Raw genomic sequence first — 24,883 nt, 5'->3', positions numbered from 1 at the left:
ATGCGTTGTAATGGCATGCATTGTAATGGTATTTGCGATGTAAAAATCGCGTTGTAACGGAACGCGTTGTAAAACATCGCGTTGTACTGACACCAATCCCCCTGTGGGAACCCCAGGGTGGCTGCAGAGGGCTTGGACAGAGATTGGTTGACCATAGCTCTTAGGGTTCTGTTATGGAGGAATGAAGTAAACCATTGAAGGACAGTCCCTAATAACCCCAGTCTTCTTTTTAGTAGATTGTCGTGTTTACCAGTATCGAACGCAGATGATAAGTCAAGGAGGATAAGAAGACACGCTTCATTCTGCTCCAACATTGATAATACGTCATTCACTATGTGTGTGAATGCTGTTTGTGTGGTGTGACCTTGGTGAAAACCAGACTGTTATTGGTCTAGGAGTTGGTAATGATCTATGTGGTCGCAGAGTTGGATCTGGACACATTTCTCAATAAGGTTTGCCGCAGTGGGAACGTTGGATATTGGGTGGAAATTGTTTAGGTCTGAGCAATCTGCTGTTGTTCTTTTTAGGATGGGGGTTACCTGCCCTACTTTTAGCAGTCCGGGATAGTGCCTTGAAGGAGTGAGGCCTCTACAATTTTGGTCCATAAAGGGAAGCTAGACAATTTGGTCTACTTAAAGATATTCAGAGGTAAATGGCTGGTGAAGTGATTGGAAGGTTTCAGCGCTGTAAGCAAGTAGTGAATTTCACTTTCCTTGAGGGAAGTGAATATGTGCCAGGAGGCATGCTTTTTGGGGGAATGCCCAGTGAGAGACATGAATAGCAGATTGTGAGGAATGACAAATGGTGAGTATGGTAGCTGGCAGCAGCTCCATTATTGTTTGCAGCTTCTTTTCAATGTTTGCAATATGGAGGCTTGTTGCACCCAATACAGAGAGGGATGAGTTGATTGTTGCTGGACAATTTTGATTTTGGGGCGATTTCTAGCGTGGTTCAGTTTAGTTCTAAAGAAATTAACTTTCGAGCCTCTGATTTGTGTGTTTTTAAATGCTTCCCACTGCTCTTAACCTCTTCGGGTGCTCTATGGATGGTGAGGATCTCCCGGCTCTTTCTGCTAGTCTCAAATTGTGTCTTTCAGTATTAAGGTTTTCGTTGAACCAAGGTTTAGAGACTTTGGTGGATATGTTTTTTAGTTGTAGGAGAGCAATCAAGTCAAGGATGTTCATGATGGAGATAATATAGTGCTCTGTAAGGTCATGCACATCCACCATGTCAACCTGGGGAGGTAGGGAATTATTAAGGTTTACATTCTGTAGATTTATTTTCCAATGTTTTGGTTTCTTTCGTTTTTTGGGATCACATCTGCATTGATGAGGGAGGTGATATGGTAGTGGTTAATCCAATCGCAAGGCAAAATAGACTTCAGTGTATTGGTGCCCCATTTTGCAATATTCAAGTCTAAATTCTCTCCTTTAATGTGAGTAGGGCTATCATATATTTGGGTCAGCTCGAAGTCTGATAAAAAAGGTTTTACAGGTGTTTACTACGTGGTCATTTAGGTCATTCAGGTGAAGGTTGAAGTCTCCAAGGAATATCTGGGTAGCATGCTGATCGGTGTTGGTTGAGATCACTTCCATGGCTTGTTTGATGAAAGCTAGGTTGTCTCCAAGGGTGGTAGATCAAGTGAAGGTTGCAGATGAATCTATCATTGCTGACGATATTGATGCAAAAGTATTGTCTATCAAGAAGGGCAGCAGTAGCTGCCTGAGTCAAAACGAGGGTATTACGGTAAATGCAGGCTACTCCCCCACCAGGTCTGTAGGTTCTGTCTAATCTAATGATGTTGTGACTATGGGGGACTAGTAGGTCTAGAATAGGAGCGGATGAGTCATTTAACCAAGTTTCTCTAAGGATAACGAGGTTGAGCTCATGTGTGCTGGTGAGTTAATAAATATCAGACTCATTTCAAACAGCCTGTCTGCAATTAATGAGCATGGATTTCAGGTGAGTATTGGAGTGGGCTGTGACAGAACGATTGGGGTTAATACGCTTGAGGTTGTCATTGTTAGCCCCTCTAAGGTTGTGACTAGGTACTCTGTAAAGATTACTTTGGAGGGTTTGGATTTGTCCCAAACAGACCTTGTTGGTGTCTTTATTGGGGGTGTAAGAATGGAGGAGTGAATGTATGTCACTGTCTGAAAGGCACTCGGGAGAGGGGGAATTGGGGGCAGGTGTGGTTTTCCTATTGAAGTAAGGGGTGTGACAGTTGTGGTTAGGGAACAAGATGGTTTGGGAGCCAGCTTGATTCCTCGAAGAACTGTCAGGCCTTTGGTTGTGCAACACCTCAGTGGTTAAGGATGTAAGTCTCTGAATATCATCCTTTTTTTTTTTTTAACATTTTTATTATCAATTCGTATGTGTACATTTACAATCCGCTGAAATATCATGAAACTGCAATAATCTCCAATTACACAATTTGAGCAAATCACATCTCATAACACACATTACAGTCCAACCTCGGCAGGTCCACATTCCCCCGACATTTGCGGTTCCATTCCTTACTGCGCCCTTCTCCCCATACCCTTGCATGTGATGCTATAGCTCTGCCCCTGGAAACTGAGATCCGTTCATGGGCTATTCTCTGGGGTGGAAGTGGTGTGTGGTGGGTCGCATATATTTCCTCTTGCTTCGTTCCATTTACTCCATATTCTGGACCACTTTTTGGGACAACCCCTGTGAGTGTAGACCGCTTTTTCTGCTACCATGGCTACGTCCATGTCGGTGCCCCATTGAGTCATTGTTGGCGGTGTCCCTGAACCCCAGTTTCTGGCTATGTTTCGCTTGGCAATGGTCATGCCTAGGGTCGCCCAGTTTTGCAACGCTAAGTTTAGGTCAGTAGGTGGCCAAATGTTTAAGAGACAACACCGAGGGTCTCGCCGGACCTCAGCCCCTCCCACTTCCGATATTTCCGCTGTGACCTGGTCCCAATATGATTGTATTTTGGGGCAGTCCCATATGATTAGGTTAGGTTAGGTTAATGACATTTGTTAAGCGCATGGTTGCACAGAGAACAGTGCGTCCCCCGCGCTGACAGCCCTACCTACATCTCTTCAGCTAGTTCACAGAAGGTGGGCCTGGCCTGCTATGCTGAATTTAGCTTGGAGAAAAGGTGGGTTTTCAGCCTCTGTCTGAACCTGGTTTCAGACAGCTCCATCCTCAAATCGATGGGTAGGTTGTTCCAGTCATTGCTGGCATGGTGTCTAAAGGAACGTCCTCCCATCCTTGCTCTATGTATCCGAGGCGCCACTAAAAGCATGCTACCCATCGACCTCAGAGGACATGAGGGGCGATAGACTGGAAGCAGGTCCTGAAGATATGGAGGTGCTTTTTTGTGAGCTATACGGTGGGTTATACACATAGTTTTAAATTTGATTCGTTCCTTTATTGGGAGCCAGTGGAGGGAGCGTAATGCATGTTTCCCAGAGGCTCTCCTAGGGAGGTTAAGGACCAGCCTAGCAGCTGCGTTCTGGACGCGTTGTAACTGTGCTAGGCCTTTTTTGCTAAGTCCGCATAGAAGGGAGTTCCCATAGTCTAGATGGGAGGTGACCAAGGCATGTACCATAGTTTTTCTGGAGCTGGGGGGCAAAAGGTCCAGGACTTTCCTCAGGACCTTCAGGAGTCCATAGCATTTTCCCGCAACCTTACCAACATGATTGGTGTATGCTAGCTTAGAGTCGAGAAGAAAGCCAAGGTTTTTGACTGTGTCTACTGGGGCCGGGACCGAGCCCAGTTCCATGGGCCACCAGGCAGAGGTCCAGATGGAAGGGCAGGGGCCTACGATAAGAACTTCCGTCTTATTACCATTGAGGCGGAGACAGTTCTGTTTCATCCAGCCGTCAAGTGCCACCAAGCAGGCCGAGAAATTCTCAGCGTCCACAACTGGATCACAGGATAGATTGATCACCAGTTGTGTATCGTCTGCATAAGAGACTATTGCAACACCATATGACTCCACCAATTTGGCAAGGGGTTCCATGTACAGATTAAATAGAGTGGGGCTCAGGATCGAGCCCTGAGGAACCCCTTGCCTGAGACATCTTACACTGGATTTACATGGTGGGCAGTGCACTTGAAATATCCTGTTGTTAAGGAAGGAGACCAGCCACTCATGTGCAGGTCCGGTTATTCCCTTTTCATTCAGGCGGTCCAGTAATACGGGGTGTGATACGGTATCAAACGCCGCACTTAAGTCCAATAGGACCAGTGCAGCCGTGTGACCCTCGTCCGCCTTACTTCGCAGCAGTTCTGTCGATAGGAGGAGGGCGGTCTCTGTCGAGTGTTTGGCTCTGAATCCCGATTGAGACGTGTGAAGGAGCATGTTTTCATCCACAAAGCTCACCAGCTGTCGGTTAACCAATTTTTCTACTACCTTCGCACAGTAGGGGAGGAGGGAGATTGGTCTCAGGTTGTCTAATTGCGTGATGCTTATGTGGGCTTTCTTTTTTATTGGGACGACTTGGGCCAGTTTCCAGCTATCCGGAACTAAACATTCATGGAAAGACAGTGAAGCCAAGTTACCTATATGCTTCGCTACCAGAGGGATATGATTTCGAAGAATTCTCGCTGGTACTGCATCTAGGGGAGAGCCTGAGTGAATGTTCGATAGGATATTGATAAGCTCCTCAGTTTGGGGAACCACAAATTTCCTAAGTTCTTCCCTGACCTTCTTTCCGCAGTTAGGGTCGGGCGGATTTATAGCTTCAGAGTTAGTCTGAAACGATGCATAGATTTTTTCTACCTTCCCTATAAAGAAGTCTGCGATGTCATTGCATGACTCAGTCGTGGGGGGGACTTCCCCTGAACTCGCTGGAGGGGCTGAGAGTTCCTTTAGAATCATAAAAAGCTCTTTAGATGTGTTCTCCGCACAGTCTATCCTTTTATTATAGTACTCTCTTTTAGCTTTCCTGATCTGGTTGTGGTAGAACCTTAGTTCACTCTTATAGGCTTCGCGTAGTGAGGGGGCATATTCCACTCTCCATCTACGCTCCAAGGTTTTGCACTTGGTTTTAGCGGCGCGCAGCTCAGCGGTGAACCAAGGAGCAGATTTCGTGCTCCGAGCCATGGCTTTATGAGCCCAAGGGGCTACATTATCCAGCGCACCTTGCACCCAATCTTCATATATCTTGTACGCCTCTACCAAATTGTCGCTGAGCTTTGGAGGTTTCTGTTCAAGGGCTTGACTGAAAGTGTTGTGGCTGAATTTTCTCCAGTCCCTGCGTCTAATGACGGGAGGTTTCTGTAAGGGCCCCCTGTTGGGTAGTTTCCTCAATTTGAATGGAATCACATAGTGATCTGACCACAGAATCTTAATCGGAGCAGAGACACTTATGTCTTCCCAGTTAGTAAAAATTGGGTCCAGCAAATGTCCTGCTTGATGAGTGGCTCTATTGTCAGCTAAAACAAGCATAAGAGTTCTAAGTTCATTAATTAAGGAAGCGGCCTCTCTGCAGTTGACATCATCCAAGTGCACGTTGAGGTCTCCTACAATCATAAACTTATTATGGCGTAAAGCAGATTGCGTTAGAGCTTCCAGGAGGCTTTCAATGAACGCAGTTGCTACACCCAGAGGACGATAGATAAGGTAGCCCTTAATGGTGCAGTTGGGGCTCACCGCGATAGAGAAAAGTCCCGCTTCACATTTATTAATGGAAGTCGGTTCAAGAGAGACTGGTAGGTCACTATTGTGAATAATGGCTATCCCTCCCCCTCTTTGATCCCCTCTGTTAATGTGAAGAATATTGAAGCCGGGAGGAAGGGCCTCTAAGATATCAGGGATGGATTGATCATCCAGCCATGTCTCTGTCAAGAAGACTAGGTCGGGTTTGTCATCTAACAGTAGGTCATAAATGTTCAAGCTATGGCGTTTCATCGATCGGCAGTTTAGTAATAAGGCAGATAGTTCATTACCTTCCTTATTCGTCGCTTGGTCTTTGAGGATAGTATGTCCACATCCGACACACTTCAGGGGCCGTTTTTCCACCTGCAGCATGTGTTCGCATTCCGGCGGCAGCCTCTTATTCAGCTGTAGTAGCGCCTGCCTTGTATAGTTTATAATTCCATGTTGTTCTGAGATGGTTTGGCCAGGGGGACGGGGCCTGGGCCGCTGCTGGTCGCGGACGGGCGCAGACGGGCTTGCCTTAGGCGCGCCTCAGGCGCGCAAACGGCGCTCCCGCTGCGCTCGTCCGCTGCGCTTGCGTGGTTGGCACACATAGGGAGAGGGTAGGCGTGGCCAGCGAGGTGGGCGTGGCCTCTCGAATGCCGCGATGGCGGCCTTTCCACCAGCTGTCCCGCGATGCAGCGCTAGCTCCGCTGCTCGTGGGGTGTCTGCTGGCTCTAAGTGCTCACAAGCTCAGGGGCGATTAAGGCAAGTTTTAAAAGCAGTGCAACACAAAATAATGATTTTAAAAAATGGCGAGTAAATAGTGCCTCCGGCTTCCGCCTCAGAGGTGTAGTAAGTGGCTACCTGCGCTTTTACTCAGCGCTAGTTATAGGCGGGGGAGTGGGCGTGGCCAGCGAGGTGGGCGTGGCCTCTCGAATGCCGCGATGGCGGCCTTTCCACCAGCTGTCCCACGATGCAGCGCTAGCTCCGCTGCTCGTGGGGTGACTGCTGGCTCTAAGTGCTCACAAGCTCAGGGGCGATTAAGGCAAGTTTTAAAAGCAGTGCAACACAAAATAATGATTTTAAAAAATGGCGAGTGAATAGTGCCTCCGGCTTCCGCCTCAGAGGTGTAGTAAGTGGCTACCTGCGCTTTTACTCAGCGCTAGTTATAGGCGGGGGAGTGGGCGTGGCCAGCGAGGTGGGCGTGGCCTCTCGAATGCCGCGATGGCGGCCTTTCCACCAGCTGTCCCGCGATGCAGCGCTAGCTCCGCTGCTCGTGGGGTGTCTGCTGGCTCTAAGTGCTCACAAGCTCAGGGGCGATTAAGGCAAGGTCATGACATGATAGAATGTCCCTATTTGCCCAAGAGCCCTAAGGCAGAATGGGTCTGATGTGCGTCCCAGCTTGTGTAGGAGGGTGCGGGAATAGTATACACGATGCAACACCTTGAGCTGTATCAGCTTGAGTCGCGATGGGATCGCCGCCTCACGAGCTGACGCTAATGCGCCCAACCAGTCAGTATAATCTATGTCTCCCAGGTCTGCCTCCCATTTGGCCCGAAGAATCAGCGTGTGGTCTAGTTGGTTATTGACTAGCTTTCGATAAGTATGCAAGATCGCTTTTTTGTCCATGTGATCTGTCAAGATTCTATCCTCAAGGAGCTAGGAATCGGCCAACTCGGTGCCCTGGGGGATCGCGCTTTGGAGGGCGTGCCTGATTTGTAGATAGCGATAGTGTTCTGTGTCTCCCATGGCATATTTGGCCTGCAGTGTTGCGAACGTGAGCATCTCTCCCCTCACCCAAAGGTCTCCGATCTTTGAAATACCAATGAGGTCCCATTGTCTGAACCCTTTGGTGTTCACTAGGGTGCCTATCCGATGCGTGTCCCAGAGGGTTGTGGCGAGTGTTAGCACTCCCTCCCATCCCAGCGCCCTCTGCGCGGCATGCCAGATCTTAATGGTGTGTGCGGTGGGACCTATGAGTATATGTTTTCGTTTGTTAGTGTAGAGGGCTTTCATCAGGTTTTGTGCAGGAAGGAGGGCCCTATCTAACCGGAACGCCGGCTCATCGTGTGGAACGTGTAGCCACTGGTTTATAATCATCAATTGGGAAGCCCAATAGTAAAGTTTCACATCTGGTAGGGCAATGCCACCGTCATACCAGCTATGCACCAGTTTGCATTGCGCAATACGGGGCTGTTGACCGTCCCATAACAGTGAGGTGACTTCTGCTTTAATGGCCCTAAAATAAGACAGAGGAACCGGGAAAGGGGTGTTTTGGAGGGCGTAGAGGAACCTGGGCAGCGCCAACATTTTGAAAAATGCCGCCCTCCCCAGCAGTGTCAACGGCAGTGATCGCCAATGTCCAACATCTGCCTTAAGCCGTGTAAGGGGTTTTGTTAGGTTTTCCGCCATAAATACATCTTCCTGTGGTGTGATATATATCCCCAGGTACTTGAACCCGTTACTCGCAATTTGGAGTGTACATCCCGGTGGCAGTTCGGGCACTGGCCCGTATAGCACATACAGTAGTGACTTCGACCAGTTAATGGTATATCCGGACATTGTCCCGTACTGCGTTAGGATTTCCATTAGGGCCCTCAGGGAGTCTTCCGGTGATGTCAGATATATGAGCGCATCATCGGCATATAAGGAAACTCGGTCCTCCCAGTCTCCCTCCCCTCGTATCCCTCGGATTCGAGGCTCCTGTCTCAGCCACGCGGCCAGAGGCTCCAGCACTAGGGCAAAGAGGAGGGGGGACAGTGGGTAACCCTGTCGCGTTCCTCTCCCCAACTTAATTTCCCTGGAGATATGTCCGTTCGCCACTACATGTGCCAGCGGCGCCGCATACAACAGTTCAATCCACCCACAGAATTTGGGACCGAATCCTAGCTTCCTAAGCACTGCAAAAAGAAATGGCCATTCGACCAGGTCAAACGCCATCATGGCGTCCAATGAGAGGATGACTGTGTTCTCCTTTATCAGAGGTATGCGGGCCAGTACACCATGTAGGCGTCGTAGGTTGAGGGAGGTGTTGAGGCCAGGCATAAATCCCGACTGGTCAGGATGGACTAAGGTGGCAAGGTATGGCAGCAGTCGGATCGCCAGTGCCTTCGCCAGTGTTTTTGCCTCTGCATTTAACAGCGAGATCGGGCGGTAGGACGATGGCTGTTCCCTCGGTTTACCAGGTTTATGAATTGCCACGATCGCCGCTAGTCTTTGATCTTTAGGCAGGGTTCTCTTCTCCAGGCAGTCATTATACATTGCGAGCAAATGAGGTGTGATGGTTCCCGACATCTTTTTAGTTCTACTGGTAAACCGTTGGGGCCCATAGCCTTTCCCCTGTGGAGGGCCGCTAGTGCTAGGCCCAGTTCCTCTCCCGTGAGGTCTGCTTCTAACGCCTGCATATCTTCTAATGGTAACGCAGGCAGGTCTATAGCTTGTAAAAAGTGCAAGTTGTCGTCCACTGTTGCCGTGGCCCTTAGCGTGTAAACCCGTTCGTAATAGGTCGCTAGCTCCTCCACAATAAGCTGAGGGTCAGCGGAGACGGTGCCATCCCCTAGCATTAGCTGCATCTATTTGCTCTCTCCTTTTTCTCCAGCCAAGCCAGCATCTTGCCCGTCTTGTCCCCCAGTTCATATACTCTGTGCAAGGTGTTCATGTGCCTAGTTTTCGGTTGTTCACACGCGCACGCATTGTATTCCTTGGTCGCCAGTGATAAGCCTTGTGCTGTCACTTCAGTTTGTGTTTCTGCGTGTGCCACCTCTGCCCTCTGTATTGCTGTCTCCAGTGTGTCTCAGTGTTCCCTGCGTTCTCGAGTGTATCGGGTAATGGTGGAGATGGCGTGACCACGGATCACCGACTTATAGGCCTCCCATAATATGCTCGGCGATTCTACAGAGTGTATATTTTCTGTGAAATATTGTTCAGTGGATTTCTTTAGGGCCTTTGCTATGGTGGGAGTTTGGAGATATCCTGGGTATACCGGGTAGATCTGCCGCCGACTAGGCGTCTGTGTTGTATAGGTGAGGTGTATCGGGGAGTGGTCAGAGATGCCTCTGGGGAGATGTTCCACTGCACTCACTTTGTCAGGGGGAACCGCTATCGTCAACAAGTAATCTATACGTAAAAGACTATTGTGTGCCCCTGAGTGGAAGGTAAACTGTCGATCTGTAGGGTGCTTAAGCCACCATAAATCCGTCAGTCCCATTGCAACTATAAAGTCTCTAAGGGCTTGATTGTGTCCGTGAGCATCCCTAGGGGGCCTGCGATCCATGGAAGCGTCTACCACAGCGTTGAAGTCCACCCCCAGGATCAGCTCCCCTTCCGGTAGGTCTAACAGGAATTTACCCAGGTCACTGAAGGCTGTCTGGTGAAGTGCCGGGGTATGTATAAGGAGACCATGTTGTACCTGCGTCCTTCCCACTGACAAGACAGGGCGGTGAACCGGCCTTGGTCGTCGGAGCAGGTTTTGTGTATCACCAGTGGGGAGATTTTGTGGACTAGTATACCGACCCCGCGTGAGCCAGATGTGAATTCAGCGTGAGTGACCATTCTAAACCCCCACCGATCTAGAGCCTTGCAGGCCCCGCCCATTAAGTGTGTTTCTTGGACCGTGGGGCCCTTTCTCTTCAGGTATTGTAGAACCAGACCCGTTTTATCTTGTGTCCCAGTCCATTAACGCTCCAGGATATCACTGATAGTGTCGGGCATGACAAGCTCGTAGCTTGGGAATTAGGGACTTCTTCTTCAGAGTGTGCCATTGTATATTGACTTGAAAACCATAATGTGCCAAATATTCCTCTGCGCCGCATGGCTGAGGTGTGTCAGGAACGCGCCCATGCATGCTAACGCAATAGATCAGTTTGTGTGTTCCTGGTCCATGGAAGTAATCGTAAATGTTTATGGAGAGACTGCGAACTGAATAACCTAGAACAGTGCAAAAGTAAGCCGTAAACAACCAAAACCCCCATCCCCCACCCTGCCTCCCTGCCCGGTGGATCCCAAACTGTCCTCCACCCCAACTGAGCAGAGTGCTTGCTACCCTGAAACAATTGCAACATTCTGGAGGGTGAGACTTCTGTGACGGCAACGAAACCCTCGTCCCCTTACAGTGTTCATGTGGTACTGTGCCAACTTAATGTGTCCTACCTGCGGCAGTCTTCTTTTGAGTCCAACATTTCGCCGCTGGGCGGCTTACCCACAATGCAAGCACAACCGCCTCCCTCATCCCCTCTGCCACCTGAAAACCCCGGTACGTGTTCCGGATTGCTGCACTGTAACTTGGCTGCGTAATACATGTTGTCCATTACAACCTGGAATCCACGAGTGTTTACGGTTCAAAGTTCTGCCGTGAAGTCTGTCTGTCGAGCTCACTGGTCGTCCCTTTATCTGTTGTGTCGCTTCGCGTCTCGATTCTTGGGCCCTCCCGCTGGTCTCCAGCCTTCCAGCCAGTCTTGCGCGTCTCCGGGAGATTCGAAAAACCATACTTTCCCCTCCCATTCGACGCTCAGCTTCGCCGGGAAAAGCATTGCATATTTCAGTTCCCGGGTTCTAAGTTCCTTCTTGATTTCCGTAAAACTGCGTTGTTGCTGTGCCACCGCCGCCGTATAGTCGGGATAAAAAGTGACCTCTGAGTTATCAGTTTTCAGCGGCGGGGCAACTCGTGCGGCCTGTAAAATCGCGTCACGTTCGCGGAAGTTGAAGATCCTCGCCAGTATCGGACGCAGCGGTGCTCCCGGACGCGGCTTTCCTCCTGGCACTCGGTGGGCGTGTTCAACCAAGAAGTAATTGGACAGTCCTTTAGGTTGGAGTTGGTTTTGGATGAGGTCTTCCACATATAGGTCCAATGCTGGGCCACCTGCGGACTCCGGCCCTCCCACCAAGCACACGTTATTGCCCCGGGAACGGCCTTCTTGATCATCAAGTTTGGCTTTCAGGAGGCGGTTGTCATCCTCCAATCTCTGCATTTTGTGTTTGAGTTTGGCCGTGTCTTCCGTGAGTCCCGACGTCGTCTTTTCGACTTCTATTAAGCGATCCGATAGTTTCACAAAGTCCGCCCTGATTAGGGAGACATCAGTGGAGATTGATCCCATTGATGTTCGCATTGTTTTTAATGCTGCCATTACATCTTGAAGCGTGACCTGGTCGTCGCCCGCAGCCCTGGTGTCGGGCTGTGACAGCTGGGGCGAGGTGCGTGATGTGTCCGCCCGGGGGGTGTTCGGGGTGTCATTAGTGTAGGCGTACTTATCTAGGCTCGGGGGGGGTTGGCCTCTGGTCCCTCTGCCACTCATCTTTCAGGCCTTGATCAATGCCTTGCAGGGGCTTTCTTTTCCGGCCAAGAGCGGGCTCACGATGACTCCGGGGCCCTTTCCGCGTTGTCTGGGCTCCTCACACCAATATGGAGGGGCGCCTGTATCAGAATGACGATTCAGAAAGGGGGGTGGTGATGAACAGAGTGTCTGAATTAAGCAGACCACTCTTACCCAGTCCAAAGATCAGGGCTTGATCCATCACCGTTATTTATCTCACTGCACCATCCCAGCTCAGAACCTGGCTATATGCAAATCAGTCTGTCCCTGGCCCAGTGCATCATGGGAACAGGGCAGACTAAACTACCAAGCCAATTCTTCACCAGAAAGGAGACAAGCTACCGGGGACCGGTTTCTGGCATTTCAGCCTTCTTCGGCCCAGCTTGCTTGAGTCCTGGTGGTGCAGTGAGAAAGGGACTCATGTCTGAGTATACCCTGCCACACCTATAGTGGCCAAAAACGATTCAGAAAAGGGGGTGGTGATGAACAGAGTGTCTGAATTAAGCAGACCACTCTTACCCATTGCACCATCAGGATTCAAGCAAACCGGGCCGAAGACGGCTGTAATGCCAGAAACCGGTCCCCGGGAGCTTGTTTCCTTCCCAGTGTAAGAATTGGCTTTTGTAGTTTGGTTTGCCCTGTTCCCATCATGCACTGGGACAGGAACAGACTAATTTGCATACAGCCAGGTTCTGAAACTGGGATGGTGCAGTGAGCTAAAAAACGGTGTTGGATCTAGCCCTGATCTCTTGACTGGGTGAGAGCTTTCTGCTTAATTCAGAGACTCTGTCCCTCACCACCCCTTGTTGTAAATATTTTTGTCCACCCTAAGCGTGGAAGGGTATTCTCAGATGTGAGACCCTTGCTCATTGCACCATCAGGATTCAAGCAAACCGGGCCGAAGACGGCTGTAATGCCAGAAACCGGTCCCCGGGAGCTTGTTTCCTTCCCAGTGTAAGAATTGGCTTTTGTAGTTTGGTTTGCCCTGTTCCCATCATGCACTGGGACAGGAACAGACTAATTTGCATACAGCCAGGTTCTGAAACTGGGATGGTGCAGTGAGCTAAAAAACGGTGTTGGATCTAGCCCTGATCTCTTGACTGGGTGAGAGCTTTCTGCTTAATTCAGAGACTCTGTCCCTCACCACCCCTTGTTGTAAATATTTTTGTCCACCCTAAGCGTGGAAGGGTATTCTCAGATGTGAGACCCTTGCTCATTGCACCATCAGGATTCAAGCAAACCGGGCCGAAGACGGCTGTAATGCCAGAAACCGGTCCCCGGGAGCTTGTTTCCTTCCCAGTGTAAGAATTGGCTTTTGTAGTTTGGTTTGCCCTGTTCCCATCATGCACTGGGACAGGAACAGACTAATTTGCATACAGCCAGGTTCTGAAACTGGGATGGTGCAGTGAGCTAAAAAACAGTGTTGGATCTAGCCCTGATCTCTTGACTGGGTGAGAGCTTTCTGCTTAATTCAGAGACTCTGTCCCTCACCACCCCTTGTTGTAAATATTTTTGTCCACCCTAAGCGTGGAAGGGTATTCTCAGATGTGAGACCCTTGCTCATTGCACCATCAGGATTCAAGCAAACCGGGCCGAAGACGGCTGTAATGCCAGAAACCGGACCCCGGGAGCTTGTTTCCTTCCCAGTGTAAGAATTGGCTTTTGTAGTTTGGTTTGCCCTGTTCCCATCATGCACTGGGACAGGAACAGACTAATTTGCATACAGCCAGGTTCTGAAACTGGGATGGTGCAGTGAGCTAAAAAACGGTGTTGGATCTAGCCCTGATCTCTTGACTGGGTGAGAGCTTTCTGCTTAATTCAGAGACTCTGTCCCTCACCACCCCTTGTTGTAAATATTTTTGTCCACCCTAAGCGTGGAAGGGTATTCTCAGATGTGAGACCCTTGCTCATTGCACCATCAGGATTCAAGCAAACCGGGCCGAAGACGGCTGTAATGCCAGAAACCGGTCCCCGGGAGCTTGTTTCCTTCCCAGTGTAAGAATTGGCTTTTGTAGTTTGGTTTGCCCTGTTCCCAACATGCACTGGGACAGGAACAGACTAATTTGCATACAGCCAGGTTCTGAAACTGGGATGGTGCAGTGAGCTAAAAAACGGTGTTGGATCTAGCCCTGATCTCTTGACTGGGTGAGAGCTTTCTGCTTAATTCAGAGACTCTGTCCCTCACCACCCCTTGTCGTAAATATTTTTGTCCACCCTAAGCGTGGAAGGGTATTCTCAGATGTGAGACCCTTGCTCATTGCACCATCAGGATTCAAGCAAACCGGGCCGAAGACAGCTGTAATGCCAGAAACCGGTCCCCGGGAGCTTGTTTCCTTCCCAGTGTAAGAATTGGCTTTTGTAGTTTGGTTTGCCCTGTTCCCATCATGCACTGGGACAGGAACAGACTAATTTGCATACAGCCAGGTTCTGAAACTGGGATGGTGCAGTGAGCTAATAAACAGTGTTGGATCTAGCCCTGATCTCTTGACTGGGTGAGAGCTTTCTACTTAATTCAGAGACTCTGTCCCTCACCACCCCTTGTTGTAAATATTTTTGTCCACCCTAAGCGTGGAAGGGTATTCTCAGATGTGAGACCCTTGCTCATTGCACCATCAGGATTCAAGCAAACCGGGCCGAAGACGGCTGTAATGCCAGAAACCGGTCCCCGGGAGCTTGTTTCCTTCCCAGTGTAAGAATTGGCTTTTGTAGTTTGGTTTGCCCTGTTCCCATCATGCACTGGGACAGGAACAGACTAATTTGCATACAGCCAGGTTCTGAAACTGGGATGGTGCAGTGAGCTAAAAAACGGTGTTGGATCTAGCCCTGATCTCTTGACTGGGTGAGAGCTTTCTGCTTAATTCAGAGACTCTGTCCCTCACCACCCCTTGTTGTAAATATTTTTGTCCACCCTAAGCGTGGAAGGGTATTCTCAGATGTGAGACCCTTGCTCATTGCACCATCAGGATTCAAGCAAACCGGGCCGAAGACGGCTGTAATGCCAGAAACCGGTCCCCGGGAGCTTGTTTCCTTCCCAGTGTAAGAATTGGCTTTTGTAGTTTGGTTTGCCCTGTTCCCATCATGCACTGGGACAGGAACAGACTAATTTGCATACAGCCAGGTTCTGAAACTGGGATGGTGCAGTGAGCTAAAAAACGGTGTTGGATCTAGCCCTGATCTCTAGCTGGGTGAGAGCTTTCTGCTTAATTCAGAGACTCTGTCCCTCACCACCCCTTGTTGTAAATATTTTTGTCCACCCTAAGCGTGGAAGGGTATTCTCAGATGTGAGACCCTTGCTCATTGCACCATCAGGATTCAAGCAAACCGGGCCGAAGACGGCTGTAATGCCAGAAACCGGTCCCCGGGAGCTTGTTTCCTTCCCAGTGTAAGAATTGGCTTTTGTAGTTTGGTTTGCCCTGTTCCCAACATGCACTGGGACAGGAACAGACTAATTTGCATACAGCCAGGTTCTGAAACTGGGATGGTGCAGTGAGCTAAAAAACGGTGTTGGATCTAGCCCTGATCTCTTGACTGGGTGAGAGCTTTCTGCTTAATTCAGAGACTCTGTCCCTCACCACCCCTTGTCGTAAATATTTTTGTCCACCCTAAGCGTGGAAGGGTATTCTCAGATGTGAGACCCTTGCTCATTGCACCATCAGGATTCAAGCAAACCGGGCCGAAGACGGCTGTAATGCCAGAAACCGGTCCCCGGGAGCTTGTTTCCTTCCCAGTGTAAGAATTGGCTTTTGTAGTTTGGTTTGCCCTGTTCCCATCATGCACTGGGACAGGAACAGACTAATTTGCATACAGCCAGGTTCTGAAACTGGGATGGTGCAGTGAGCTAATAAACGGTGTTGGATCTAGCCCTGATCTCTTGACTGGGTGAGAGCTTTCTGCTTAATTCAGAGACTCTGTCCCTCACCACCCCTTGTTGTAAATATTTTTGTCCACCCTAAGCGTGGAAGGGTATTCTCAGATGTGAGACCCTTGCTCATTGCACCATCAGGATTCAAGCAAACCGGGCCGAAGTCGGCTGTAATGCCAGAAACCGGTCCCCGGGAGCTTGTTTCCTTCCCAGTGTAAGAATTGGATTTTGTAGTTTGGTTTGCCCTGTTCCCATCATGCACTGGGACAGGAACAGACTAATTTGCATACAGCCAGGTTCTGAAACTGGGATGGTGCAGTGAGCTAAAAAACGGTGTTGGATCTAGGCCTGATCTCTTGACTGGGTGAGAGCTTTCTGCTTAATTCAGAGACTCTGTCCCTCACCACCCCTTGTTGTAAATATTTTTGTCCACCCTAAGCGTGGAAGGGTATTCTCAGATGTGAGACCCTTGCTCATTGCACCATCAGGATTCAAGCAAACCGGGCCGAAGACGGCTGTAATGCCAGAAACCGGTCCCCGGGAGCTTGTTTCCTTCCCAGTGTAAGAATTGGCTTTTGTAGTTTGGTTTGCCCTGTTCCCATCATGCACTGGGACAGGAACAGACTAATTTGCATACAGCCAGGTTCTGAAACTGGGATGGTGCAGTGAGCTAAAAAACGGTGTTGGATCTAGCCCTGATCTCTTGACTGGGTGAGAGCTTTCTGCTTAATTCAGAGACTCTGTCCCTCACCACCCCTTGTTGTAAATATTTTTGTCCACCCTAAGCGTGGAAGGGTATTCTCAGATGTGAGACCCTTGCTCATTGCACCATCAGGATTCAAGCAAACCGGGCCGAAGACGGCTGTAATGCCAGAAACCGGTCCCCGGGAGCTTGTTTCCTTCCCAGTGTAAGAATTGGCTTTTGTAGTTTGGTTTGCCCTGTTCCCATCATGCACTGGGACAGGAACAGACTAATTTGCATACAGCCAGGTTCTGAAACTGGGATGGTGCAGTGAGCTAAAAAACGGTGTTGGATCTAGCCCTGATCTCTTGACTGGGTGAGAGCTTTCTGCTTAATTCAGAGACTCTGTCCCTCACCACCCCTTGTTGTAAATATTTTTGCCCACCCTAAGCGTGGAAGGGTATTCTCAGATGTGAGACCCTTGCTCATTGCACCATCAGGATTCAAGCAAACCGGGCCGAAGACGGCTGTAATGCCAGAAACCGGTCCCCGGGAGCTTGTTTCCTTCCCAGTGTAAGAATTGGCTTTTGTAGTTTGGTTTGCCCTGTTCCCATCATGCACTGGGACAGGAACAGACTAATTTGCATACAGCCAGGTTCTGAAACTGGGATGGTGCAGTGAGCTAAAAAACGGTGTTGGATCTAGCCCTGATCTCTTGACTGGGTGAGAGCTTTCTGCTTAATTCAGAGACTCTGTCCCTCACCACCCCTTGTTGTAAATATTTTTGTCCACCCTAAGCGTGGAAGGGTATTCTCAGATGTGAGACCCTTGCTCATTGCACCATCAGGATTCAAGCAAACCGGGCCGAAGACGGCTGTAATGCCAGAAACCGGTCCCCGGGAGCTTGTTTCCTTCCCAGTGTAAGAATTGGCTTTTGTAGTTTGGTTTGCCCTGTTCCCATCATGCACTGGGACAGGAACAGACTAATTTGCATACAGCCAGGTTCTGAAACTGGGATGGTGCAGTGAGCTAAAAAACGGTGTTGGATCTAGCCCTGATCTCTTGACTGGGTGAGAGCTTTCTGCTTAATTCAGAGACTCTGTCCCTCACCACCCCTTGTTGTAAATATTTTTGTCCACCCTAAGCGTGGAAGGGTATTCTCAGATGTGAGACCCTTGCTCATTGCACCATCAGGATTCAAGCAAACCGGGCCGAAGACGGCTGTAATGCCAGAAACCGGTCCCCGGGAGCTTGTTTCCTTCCCAGTGTAAGAATTGGCTTTTGTAGTTTGGTTTGCCCTGTTCCCAACATGCACTGGGACAGGAACAGACTAATTTGCATACAGCCAGGTTCTGAAACTGGGATGGTGCAGTGAGCTAAAAAACGGTGTTGGATCTAGCCCTGATCTCTTGACTGGGTGAGAGCTTTCTGCTTAATTCAGAGACTCTGTCCCTCACCACCCCTTGTTGTAAATATTTTTGTCCACCCTAAGCGTGGAAGGGTATTCTCAGATGTGAGACCCTTGCTCATTGCACCATCAGGATTCAAGCAAACCGGGCCGAAGACGGCTGTAATGCCAGAAACCGGTCCCCGGGAGCTTGTTTCCTTCCCAGTGTAAGAGTTGGCTTTTGTAGTTTGGTTTGCCCTGTTCCCATCATGCACTGGGACAGGAACAGACTAATTTGCATACAGCCAGGTTCTGAAACTGGGATGGTGCAGTGAGCTAAAAAACGGTGTTGGATCTAGCCCTGATCTCTTGACTGGGTGAGAGCTTTCTGCTTAATTCAGAGACTCTGTCCCTCACCACCCCTTGTTGTAAATATTTTTGTCCACCCTAAGCGTGGAAGGGTATTCTCAGATGTGAGACCCTTGCTCATTGCACCATCAGGATTCAAGCAAACCGGGCCGAAGACGGCTGTAATGCCAGAAACCGGTCCCCGGGAGCTTGTTTCCTTCCCAGTGTAAGAATTGGCTTTTGTAGTTTGGTTTGCCCTGTTCCCATCATGCACTGGGACAGGAACAGACTAATTTGCATACAGCCAGGTTCTGAAACTGGGATGGTGCAGTGAGCTAAAAAACGGTGTTGGATCTAGCCCTGATCTCTTGACTGGGTGAGAGCTTTCTGCTTAATTCAGAGACTCTGTCCCTCACCACCCCTTGTTGTAAATATTTTTGTCCACCCTAAGCGTGGAAGGGTATTCTCAGATGTGAGACCCTTGCTCATTGCACCATCAGGATTCAAGCAAACCGGGCCGAAGACGGCTGTAATGCCAGAAACCGGTCCCCGGGAGCTTGTTTCCTTCCCAGTGTAAGAATTGGCTTTTGTAGTTTGGTTTGCCCTGTTCCCATCATGCACTGGGACAGGAACAGACTAATTTGCATACAGCCAGGTTCTGAAACTGGGATGGTGCAGTGAGCTAAAAAACGATGTTGGATCTAGCCCTGATCTCTTGACTGGGTGAGAGCTTTCTGCTTAATTCAGAGACTCTGTCCCTCACCACCCCTTGTTGTAAATATTTTTGTCCACCCTAAGCGTGGAAGGGTATTCTCAGATGTGAGACCCTTGCTCATTGCACCATCAGGATTCAAGCAAACCGGGCCGAAGACGGCTGTAATGCCAGAAACCGGTCCCCGGGAGCTTGTTTCCTTCCCAGTGTAAGAATTGGCTTTTGTAGTTTGGTTTGCTCTGTTCCCATCATGCACTGGGACAGGAGCAGACTAATTTGCATACAGCCAGGTTCTGAAACTGGGATGGTGCAGTGAGCTAAAAAACGGTGTTGAATCTAGCCCTGATCTCTTGACTGGGTGAGAGCTTTCTGCTTAATTCAGAGACTCTGTCCCTCACCACCCCTTGTTGTAAATATATGTATCAGAATGACAGCGTGCTGGCAGGACCCACTCCGTGTCCCCCAGATCCCAGTGCTGGTACGGTGCTGTGGTCCGAGCGCTGCAGAAAACGGGTCGCGCACCCTTATTTATCAGTCCTGTGGTGCGGATGGTTACACTACCCCCTGCCCCCTGTTGAGGGTAGTCTTGGTTGGGGTTACGATGCCTGTGGCCCCCCTGGGGCCCGTTTAACTGTTAGGTGTCATCGCTATCCTCGCGCCAATGTGTCCCACCCACTGGGGATGGCTTCACCACTGCGGAGTAATGGCCGCTTTCGGAATATATTTGGCGCGGAAGCTCCCGCCGCCGGGTTACGACCGCATCGCTGGTGACCGCGGTGTCAGGCCCTCTTGTCCTCCTGCGCAGCGGATGGGAGTCCCCTCAATCTCCCCCTATGCGGTGTTTGCGTGAGGCAGGTCTCGTCTCCTCACCTTCGCGCCGATGTTTTCTTTTCCGCCTGGGGTGCCGCACCGCCGGGCCACCGTTTTACTTCAGTCCACAGCTCCGGCGTAGCGAGGAGGCCGCAATCTTTACCGCCGTGTTAATCCGTGGGGTACAGGTCATCTAAGCGGTGCTCCGTGGCCCGGAGGTTTGGCCGATTCCGATGCGTGGGCACAGGTCCAATCTTTTGCAGGATAAATGGACGGATTTAGCGGGGATGGCTTATACCGTCACAGAGCTCTGCTAGTGTGCGGCCATTTTGTCTGGTCGCTAGCCACGCCCCCCCCTGAATATCATCCTTGAGATGTAGCAAGTTAAGTGAAATCTCAACAAGGCAAGATTCCAAAGAGGCTTGGAGGCAGGTGGTCATGGGTTGGGAGGGAAAGTTAGTAATGGAGGAAGGGAGAGTTTAAAAGTCAGTGATGCCATGTGGAGGGATTGTCTAAGTGGTTGTGGGCATAGCCACAGGGTGGGAGAAGTGGCGGAATGTTTTCTGAGTGAGAGATTTAAGAGGCGTCCGGTTCATCATGTTAGGGGGTATTTAATCAGATATATTCAATATCTGTGCACTGGAAGGAGATATGGGAGTGCAGGGAGAACCAGTTAGGGATAATACAGGAGAAGGGGGTGAAGTCACGGGAATAGGACCTGGAAAGAGGGATTCCATGTTTGCTGTTTTAGAGGCATCTGGTGCATGTGGACTGGATCGGAGAATTAAAGAGAGAGGGTAGACAGAGAGAGGGGCCTTCAGTCTAACAATGGGTAGAGGGCTGGATGATGCCAGTGTAAGGGTGGGCGAACATAGGTGTGCAGGAGTGATGTCAGGCGAGCTAGGGTGTCTTAGTTGGGGGTTGAGTTCTTATTGTTCACATTACTTTTGATGATAGGGAAAATCTCCCCCATTACTGCTAGATTGTCATTAGAGGATTGAGTTAGGATGAATCCATTATTGTAGAGATATACAGTAATGTATGTCCTACAGAAGGGCGAACGGGATACAGATAGCCTAAGCCCATGGGGTGTTTTCCTGGAGTTGGCGATTCGGAGTAAGGAGTAAATGGCAGTTCTCCACTGTGCACATCTTTTTGTGTAGAAGATGAGGTCGCTAATTAGCGTGCCCTTACTCGAGTAGAAATATGGGTCAGAGATGAGAGTTTCAGGGTGGGATTTAGTCAGTGTTTGAGTTTTTTTGCAGCATTTCTTTTAGAGATTAGGGAGGTAATTAATTGTGTAGGTTTTAAAGCCTGATGATATTAGTTGTATGTCCATTGTTTGGGTGAAATAGCTAAAGAAAAGTAATGCTTTATAGTTAGTGTTTATTTATAACGATGCCCAGAGAGAACTCATAGTGAGTGGGCCATGAGTAAGTGATTACAGTGGCCAATGGGATGGTATAGCAAGTGCGACAAAAAGGTAAGATGAGGCAGATATAGTAGGCGTTAGAACCAGCAACCATTCAAACTATTCAAAGATGGGTGCCCCATATTGAGAGTGAAGTTCCTAGAAGGCCGGAGAGAGGCTTAATCCGTTTTCAGTTTCCATAGAAAGTGTCATATGCCAAAATGCCCTTCCAATGGAGCGCCCATTGTCCTTGAAAACTTCCTCAAGTGGAATTGGTGAAAGATGAGCAGGGGGCCAATAGAATGGTATAGCAAGTAAGCGAGGTTAAACAAGAGGCAGATATATATGAAGGAATTATAACCAACCACCATTCCAAGATGGCTGCCCCCTTTGAGATCGGGGTTCCTAGAATGCAGGGGATAGGCTTAGTCCTTTTTTAGTTTTAATAGAACTTCTCATGGATAGAGTCCTATGTCTATTTTCCTTTCCATGAAGGGGGTCACCATCTTGAGGAACTTCCTTGTGGAGAGCCAGGGAGAGAGGAGCAGAGGGACCCCCAAAATGGAGGACACGGAGACCTCCCCAAATGTCCCAGTGTGGGTGGCAATGCAACCATGGCTCACACAGCAGACTTGACATGCAGGCCTCCTACCCGGACAGCCTCCAGCAATGCCAGGGGTCTCCGCTCCCCTAGGACTTGGATGCAAATCCTGGAGAGGGGAAAGGAACCCCAGCCTCAAGCAGCACGAGTGCTCTGGCAGCGCGGGAAGAAATTAAAGACTGTGAACAAATCAGGCAGTCCATGTGGGCAGAAGGAGGGGCAGCTGCTGATGGTGGGCTCAGGAGGAATCTGGACCGCCATGGATGAGACAACTCCCACGCTCATCCGCTTTCTGCCATCAAGCCTGGGACACTTCAGGTGCGAGAGGTGTCAGCGGGCAAACAGATCGGCTGCGAGGAGCACTAACCATGTTTCCCCTGCAGCACCGAACATCTACAGCCGATCCTCAGATGTCTGGCTCCCTCCAGAGAGCTGGTCAGGCGATGGATGGAGGCTGCCTTCCTTGGTCAGTGCAGACGCCACATGCATAGTTGGATGGGCATCCAGGGCCCCGGCTCTCCCTCAGCGAGGGTCCGCAGGGCGACAGCTTGACCGGCAACAGCAAGAGGGGTGGTTGCTGTCTGCCTCAAAAAGGCAATCGGAAATGGGCAGCTGCAGTGCAGGCCACCTCAACCCAGGATCCGACTCCTGTACAGAGATCTGAAGGCCCGCACTTCAACAAATCCGCAAGGAAATGTAATCTTCAAATCACCAAGGTGCGTCAAAGTGTTGGATGGCAGGGATAAACCGGGGATTTGCCAACCCAGGAGCTGTCGTCATTAGTTCCTATTCGCTGTCCATCTTGTGACCAATCATTGACTGCAACACCCAAAAGTGATGTATTGGAATGGACTTGTCGTAACACTGAATGCAGCACTACAACCCCTAAATTGGTGCTGTCATATAACACATTCTGTAATCTGTAATGATGCACATTTTTGGCGTAGCCCAAATGGCTGTCTGACAAATTACAGCAATGGAAGCCCATGAAACTGACACACGTCTGGTTGAGCGACCTTTGCCTAGCATACCAGAGCAGCATTTTTAGTCACTGTTTAATAGCATGATCTGCGTAACCAAATCTACCTTTCTGCCAATTTTGGTGTTATGCTGTCCAGCGGTACAGGCTGTAGTCGTGTTCCAAGCTAATATGGGAATTAACATAGGAAAGAAAACTTTTTTAAACTCCATTTTTTTCCGCCCCCAAGTGACAGATTGCCCCGAAACTTTCCATGCACAACAAGACTCATTATGACACATTTTTGGTAAAGTTTAAGGATGTATATATGCAGCTGGTGTGTTCTAACTCAATATTAGGAATGCCCTTCTAGTCGAAAAGTTCAGTTTTTAATCTAAAAACCAAACGAACAGTAAGAGATCTTTCAATTATGTTAACTTTTTTATGCAACAACAGTGAGCAGAAATCCCAGGTGGCCACCAGCCTTGCAAACTGCATGAATGCATTTTCCATTTAACAAAAAATCTGTAAATCAAAAAAATAAAAAATGAGTTGTCGTTACCCAGTGTCCTTCTTTGTTGCAGAAACTGCAGGAAGGAAGGTCATTCTTGAAGACCAACCAACGCTGACTCCCTTTGTGGTAAAACCAACATGTGGGTTAAAGCACAGTAAACGAGTTATTACAAGAGGTCGGGTTCTTGGTGGAACTTCGGCCTTACCTGCATCTCACCCCTGGTTGGCTGCCATATACATTGGAGAGAGTTTCTGTGGAGGAAGCCTCATTCTGCCCTGCTGGGTGGTCACCGCTGCACACTGCTTTGCCAACAAGTAAGATAATTATATATTCTTCACTCATGATTTCTCATTTTTACTCCAGCCTCGCGAAGACGCAGCATTGAGGCGCAAACCCATGTTTACTGATTTTAGTAAATGTGTTTGCATCAGAATACATGGGTGGATGCACGAGAACACCTATGTTCCACCCATGTACCACCTCCCCGATGGGAGGTAATGCAAGGCAGCGCGTTTTCTGCACATCCATTACAAATTGGGCTTTTCCTGGCTTAGTAAATACCAGAATAGATATTGCTGTGGGATGTGTCAAAAAAGTGACACAACCCTGATGCTAAATATTAGTAAATTTAGGCCTCTACGTATGTGAACATACCAAATGTGTAGACTATCCGCAACATTCCATTGCTCTGGGAACACAATCAAATTTCAGTACACAATGCTTTACATTTCTCTTTCTTATAGCCATTAAAAACTTAAAACTCTGATACGATTAAAAATCACAATAATCTTATGGAAAATATACACACTAAAGAACTGCATATAAGTACTATAACATTTATGAGGGATGTCAAGGAAATTCCACTTCAAAATCCTACATCCAGTATCGCCCTTTGGGAATCCTTCTTGATCACAATACAATATATTATTTTTTTCTCCCTTTCTTACTCCCATTTCCTGCCACACTGTCATTCTGTTGCACACTCTGAAGTTTCCGACATTTCCATCACTCAAACTTACCTCAGCCTAACCACTTTCAGTAGTTGAGAAAATTTGGACAATCCCCTTTTCACCAATCTAGAACTCTTAACTTTTGCCAAATCAACAATCACAAAAATGGCCTTCCATTTCTGTAATGATGTACACACACACGGAGCACAAGGACCTGCCCGAGGGAGGACGAGGGCGGGCGGAAAGGGAGGAGCCAGGGACCAGGGACGGCAGTTAGCCGATGTACCAGGACGAAGAAGGAAGAGAATAAAGAAGCTCCCACTCACGCCGTGTGTCCGTGTCTATATATGCCAGGCAGGACACTACATCTGGCGACGAGGGTCCTAAGAACCTGTACGTGTGTGAGAAGGACGGCTAACTCGGTGCACGTTCCTGGAAGTGGGGAGGCACCTAGAATTGTGGGGCCGGTGACCGCGTGTCGACCGAGTCACGGCACGAGCGTCCTCGCGCGCTGGGAGCTCACCCCAGCTATCCGGCGGTGTGTTTGACCTGTCCGGAGCTCGCCCCGCCGTACCGCGTGTGCGTGTTGCACGTCCTGGGGGCTGGAGCCTGTTGCCTGCATGCTCGCCAGGAGCCCACCCCGGCTGTGAAACCACGAAAAAAAAAAGAAGAAAAAGAGCTGTCTCACCTGGTGCTCCTGCTGAAGAGAGTGCCAGCTGAAAC

The 24,883-nt window shown here is 49.3% G+C and overlaps 1 protein-coding gene across 2 annotated transcripts in view; it reads left to right on the top strand.

Annotated features, from left to right (window-relative positions):
* Positions 1-24,883, top strand: part of HGFAC (HGF activator) — a 724,616-nt gene that overhangs the window by 501,956 nt on the left and 197,777 nt on the right. For both annotated transcript variants that reach the window (XM_086964147.1, XM_086964148.1), the window contains exon 10: positions 23,281-23,524. In XM_086964147.1, the coding sequence (XP_086820273.1) occupies positions 23,281-23,524 (244 nt within the window). The remainder of the gene's footprint in view (positions 1-23,280; positions 23,525-24,883) is intronic.

This window comes from Lissotriton vulgaris, chromosome 3_2, assembly GCF_964263255.1.
Source record: "Lissotriton vulgaris chromosome 3_2, aLisVul1.2, whole genome shotgun sequence".
NCBI classification, from domain to species: Eukaryota; Metazoa; Chordata; class Amphibia; order Caudata; family Salamandridae; genus Lissotriton; species Lissotriton vulgaris.
This window is presented reverse-complemented; position numbering and strand designations above follow the sequence as displayed.